The sequence below is a fragment of the Amia ocellicauda genome, chromosome 10 (genome assembly GCF_036373705.1).
Source record: "Amia ocellicauda isolate fAmiCal2 chromosome 10, fAmiCal2.hap1, whole genome shotgun sequence".
Classification (NCBI taxonomy): Eukaryota; Metazoa; Chordata; class Actinopteri; order Amiiformes; family Amiidae; genus Amia; species Amia ocellicauda.
In genome coordinates, this window is record NC_089859.1 from 15,213,402 (window position 1) to 15,219,162 (window position 5,761).

Here is a 5,761-nt window from a genome sequence, read left to right on the forward strand (position 1 = left end):
TATCCCGTTTGTTTATTTATCTATTTATTTAAGTTTTAAAATTATATAATTGCTGCTCCAGGCAACTCTTTGCTAGTAATACACTATTTGAATTGTTTAGAGAAAATATATATATTAAAAAATCCAGAAATCCTTTCATATAGTACATGTACTATAATAAAATAAGAAAACAAATATAACAATAATGTTAATAACTTTAATAACCATAAGTTTCAAAACAGCTGGCGTGTTTAGAAGAAGGGGGAATAAACAAGGCACAATTATTCAAGCGAGATAATATCCCGTAGCCTTACCTGCACATAATGCCCTGACTGACCAATCAAATCCAAGCGCGGAGCTGAACTGCCATTTTCAATGCTAAACTGTGCCAATCAAGACGCGTCCAGCCAATTAGCGGCCGGCGCTGTCGTCACATGGCGCAGCAGCTCCGCGCTTCTTATTGGTCGGCGCAGGGCTGCCTCCCGAGTTCATTTATGTGCAGGGAGTGAGTGATTGACTTTATCAGTCCAAGGACATCATTCACTAGGAAAGGGGGGGAAAGTTTGATCCTCTTTCTCAAGGATCACAGTTACGGGAGTTTTTTTTTTTCTCCCCCTGTTACTGAAAGGGGGATTTTGCCTTTTTGTGCAGTTTCTGTGCTGTTTTTGCCTTCTCTGCGCAAAGAAACAAAGCAGAAGAGTTGCAGTTGCGCGCTGTTGTGCAGAACTCCGCCGACCTGGGTCTGTGATATCTTGTTTCTTTTTTTTTGTAGTTGGTCCCCTCCGCGTCGCTCCAGATGGCGATGCTGCTTGACAGCGGTCCGCAGTTCTCCGCGCTTGGAGTTGGGGGCTTTGGGACACCGAGGCACCACGACATGGGCAACAGGGATGCGGGACTGGGGCTCAATCCCTTTGGAGAGTCCTCTCACTCTGCGGCGTTCAAGCTCAGCCCCGTGGCGCACGACATCGCCTCCAGCCAGACCTCCGCGTTCACCCCTCAAGCGTCGGGATACGCCGCTGCTCTGGGACACCACCACGGCGGGCAGGTGGGCTCGTACGGCGGAGGAGCGTTCAATTCCACCCGAGACTTTCTGTTCCGCAACCGCGGCGCAGGAATTGGGGAGTCCGCCGCCAGCAGCGCCCAGCACGGGATCTTTGCTCCTGCGGCGGGGAGCCTCCACGGACCTCCGGGGATCTCGGACAACCCGGGGCACCTCTTGTTTCCCGGACTCCACGAACAGAGCGCCAGTCACACTTCTCCCAACGGCCATGTGGTCAACAGTCAAATGCATCTGGGTTTACGTGGGGACATCTTCGGAAGACCAGACCCCTACCGACCCGTCGCCAGCCCCCGAACGGATCCCTATGGCACTGCCCAGCTGCACAACTACAACCACCCGATCAACATGAACATGGGGATGAACGTACCGACGCACCACGGCCCGGGGGCTTTCTTTAGGTACATGAGGCAGCCCATTAAGCAAGAAATGTCCTGTAAATGGATAGACGAGAATCAGATGAACCGACCCAAAAAGACCTGCGACAGGACTTTCAGCACCATGCATGAGCTGGTGACACATGTCTCCATGGAGCATGTTGGCGGCCCAGAACAAAGTAACCACATTTGCTTTTGGGAGGATTGTCCAAGGGAAGGGAAATCTTTCAAAGCGAAATACAAACTGGTGAATCACATCAGAGTACACACGGGGGAAAAGCCTTTCCCTTGCCCGTTCCCTGGCTGTGGAAAAATATTTGCCAGGTCCGAAAATCTGAAAATTCACAAAAGAACTCATACAGGTAAACAGTGGCGTTTTCTGACTCTTTTCATGATATACATTTGAGATGGTGTGTCAGTGCTTTCACCGTGATCGTGCAAGCGCACGTTATTTTCGCATGAGCTGTATTTTTTAATTGATTTTATTGTCTGGTGGGGACCCAAAATATGGAGAAGTGGAGTCCCCTCGTCTACAGAAAATGTGTGCCTCAGTTAGGGATTATGGACGGCCTGTTGTTGTTGTTGTTCAAGTGTGAGGTTTGGAAAGATGTGAGAAGCATTACGAAGCGCATTCAAGTAGTTCTGGTGATTCACAGGCCACTTGGTGATAAATAGGGGTATTATGGACGATAAACTAGCATGAAATACACTTAGAGGGAAATTATTATTAGTATTATTAGGTTATTGCTATTATTATTATTATTAGAACCGGTTCAAAATTTCCCTGCACATTTATTGAAGGGAAAAAACAAGGTCGGTTGTTGTTTGAAAATGCTGAAATTATTCACGTTTTGTTTATTTGTGGGAGACAGACATCTTTCTCCATCTGAAAGCCCGATAACTATGTGTGAATCGTACAATTTACTTTTGGTTATCTCTAAGTTGGAGGAAACGACGAGTAAACGCAGTGATCCAATGCCTCCGTGCTTTTTGTTGATTGACACCATAATTAAATCAATGAAACTTTTTTGTTAAGCCAGTGTTTTTCTTCTTCTAGATATTTGTTTTAAGTGACAATTATTTAATTACGACTAATGTGTGTATCCATAGTGGTACATAGTGGTGGAGTTTTCTTTTTTCTCACCCCTGTTTGTAAATGTTCAATTTATACAGGATTCATTGAGATCTAAATTCAATTACTTATTCAGCATGCATTTTGTTTGCTAAAAAAAATACATTTCAGAGAATACGATGTGTGATACATTATATTATATTCATATAATATAAATGATCAAATAGAACAACACACATGTATATCTCGTTCGTTGTTTTGGGCCAATCGTTTAGATTAGGTCAGAATCTTGTGAAGTCACTTTTTTTCTCCAAATGCAATCGTATCAGGTTTTTTCATTATTTTTGATTTTCTCTTGTAGGTGAAAAGCCGTTTAAGTGTGAGTTCGAGGGATGCGACAGACGATTTGCAAACAGCAGTGACAGAAAAAAACACATGCATGTGCATACTTCAGACAAGCCGTACATCTGCAAAGTGTGCGACAAGTCATATACACACCCCAGCTCTCTCAGGAAACACATGAAGGTAATTAACTATTTATTTACTGGGTGTAAACACATTCAAATGTGTTTTCTCTCCCCCGGAACAACAGCCACATAGGGGAGAATTATAGACAAATATAGGCTATATTTTGTTTAGTTCATCTCCTGATTTATAGAGATAGATAAATACAACGACCTAAATACATTAGCCTAAGCTTTCGCTAATATTTTAATAACATTTTGTGATTAGAATATAATTTTATATTTATATGTTTATATGTGTACGTTATTTATGATCTGTTTTTTTGTTTTAGGATTGTTAAATTATGAACATTTGTGGACAACAGAAAAAAAAATACTACTTTAAAACTATCAGGTCTTATAAAATCTAGTAAAATAGAAGATGGGTATTCTATCTTACCCCATAGATTACCATCAATTGCTATTAATTTGTCCTCAGCTATGCTGCACACGACTTCTCAGAAACTAAATTAACTCTCCTGGTCAGACATCAACAGTTAAAAAGTAAACTTTCTCCCATCCCCTCTTTGGATGGACATGCGTTGTTTTCTCCAAAGAAATCTAAAGATTGTGTGCAGATATAAATGTAAACTATTTTAGACGTCATTTTAATACAGCTATAACTGCAACTACCTTGGAATGTAAACCGATACTGAATTGTTACATTTCGCCTATGATGATGATGGTTATTATTTGTATTGTTGTTACTATTATTGCAGGTCCACGAGTCACAGGGGTCAGAGTCCTCTCCAGCTGCAAGTTCTGGGTACGAATCGTCAACCCCACCAGCCCTGGTCTCAGCGAGCAGTGAAGACCCCACAAAAACTCCCCCGTCAGCCGTTCAAAACACTTCAACACACAACGACGGACTTCCGCCCAACTTTAATGAATGGTACGTTTGAAATAGAGCAAAGCAGACTCTGAAATGGACCAAGAGGTTAAGGAAACCTAAACACCCCCCCTAAAGGTGTACAAAGGGGGGGGGTGGGGATGGAAGAACATTTCAGGACATGAACTAGAATTGGAGTGGGAATGAAAAGAAGCAACAAGGCCTTTCCCTTCTCAGGATACGAGACTTTCAATCGGAGTAAGAAAGAAAAAAACAAAACAAATAATAATAATAATAATTCAAAACAAACAAAACAAAATAATAATAATAATAATAATAATAATAACACAAATAATAACAATAATTGAAATGGGGGTTTATTGTTTAGTTTCCAGATTTCAGAAAATGATTTTTTAATTATTATTTTTTTTTTAATTATTTTTTTTAAGGAAGAATCTTTCACGGTGTGTTTTACGATGATGGTGATTCTCGTGTCGCCTTATAATTGATTGTTAAAACTTCACACAGTCTTAAGAAACGTGCCAAAGTCTTTTTTTTTTTTTTGTCTTGAACTTGAAAAAATTAAATAAATAATAAATATATACTCGTGAATGTATTCCTTGTTTGATGGGGTCGAAAATGTTGTTAACGTCCGTTTTCAGGTGGAGAATGTGGTACCTTTAGAATACGATTGTTACCGTTCAATATACCGTTGCCTTTTGTAATAACTTTGTAAATACATATCCATGATGCCATATTTATCAATTTGTAATTTAATTATGGGCATAAGTTCCGAAACTTAAATGATATTTATGGAAATGTTTTCTAACAAGACTATGTACAGCTTTGGGTTATAACCACCTTAACATTAAAATTCTCAAATTTAAAGCTCACATACTTGCTATTGTATCTTTTTAAAAATATGTCTTATGTAGATCTATATTAAAACAGTGATATCAATATTAAGAATTGACATGTGCTATATAAAACATATTTTGTTTCCCAGTTAACTGTGTTTACTTGTGCGCCCAGAGTACGACATATAACTGTACAAAAACGTTCTTGTGGACCTATGGTTGACGGATAATCCTGTTAATCTTTTCTGTCAGTATATTCATCTTGGTGAATGTAGCTTCTTTTAATTTACTTTAATTTACTCATAGCCCGAGACTGTAGAATACATTTGTACAAGCAATTACACCTCACCACACATTCAGATGATCCATTAGATATCATTTATATACACTACCGCGTTTCACTCAATTAGGCTCTCAGATATGGAGTTATGGAAGTGCATATAGTTGTCAATCATAAATCCTAAAGATCTAAAGGATGACAATGATATGAGTTTTCTACATGCTTGAGTCAAATACCCAAACACAGCAACCATTTGATCGCCCAGTTATTTATGGGGTTCCAGTATTGGCTGTCCTTGCAGTTTCCAGTTATGTTTGAGTGTCAGTAAGAAACACTGTCATAACGCAAAACGTTAAAGTTTGTTTTGCATTGTCAGCTTGCACCTTTAAAAATATAGTTCTTTCGTGAAATGTACGTGATAAAGTTTGTCTATTTCTCACTGTACAGTTTTAAGAAGGGGTGGGTCTCTGATTCTACAATGACTGATTTTTTAATTGGAACTTCTCAAATATTTCAAAATAATGTACACTTGTATGTAGCTGTGTGTATGTTTGTGTGTGTATATATACACACAAACAGATATATATATATCAATACATTTTATAAGCACCATAAATAAATCAGTAACACTAACACAATAAAACTACAACATATGACTTGGAACAATGGGCTTCTTCTGTAGTAACGCCCATTCCCCCATGTGAGTTTAATGTATAGTATAGTGTACTATATATATATATATATATATATATATATATATATATGACCATTATAATGACCAAAATTCGATGTATTAGAATAAAATCC

General features: G+C 38.9%; 1 protein-coding gene across 1 annotated transcript; it reads left to right on the top strand.

Annotated features, from left to right (window-relative positions):
• Positions 1-479: 479 nt before the first annotated feature.
• zic3 (zic family member 3 heterotaxy 1 (odd-paired homolog, Drosophila)) lies at positions 480-4,710 on the top strand. The gene is made up of 3 exons (XM_066715169.1): positions 480-1,775; positions 2,847-3,010; positions 3,708-4,710. Exons 1-3 carry the CDS (start codon positions 776-778, stop codon positions 3,888-3,890), a joined length of 1,347 nt encoding a protein of 448 aa, XP_066571266.1. The 5' UTR covers positions 480-775; the 3' UTR covers positions 3,891-4,710.
• Positions 4,711-5,761: the final 1,051 nt, after the last annotated feature.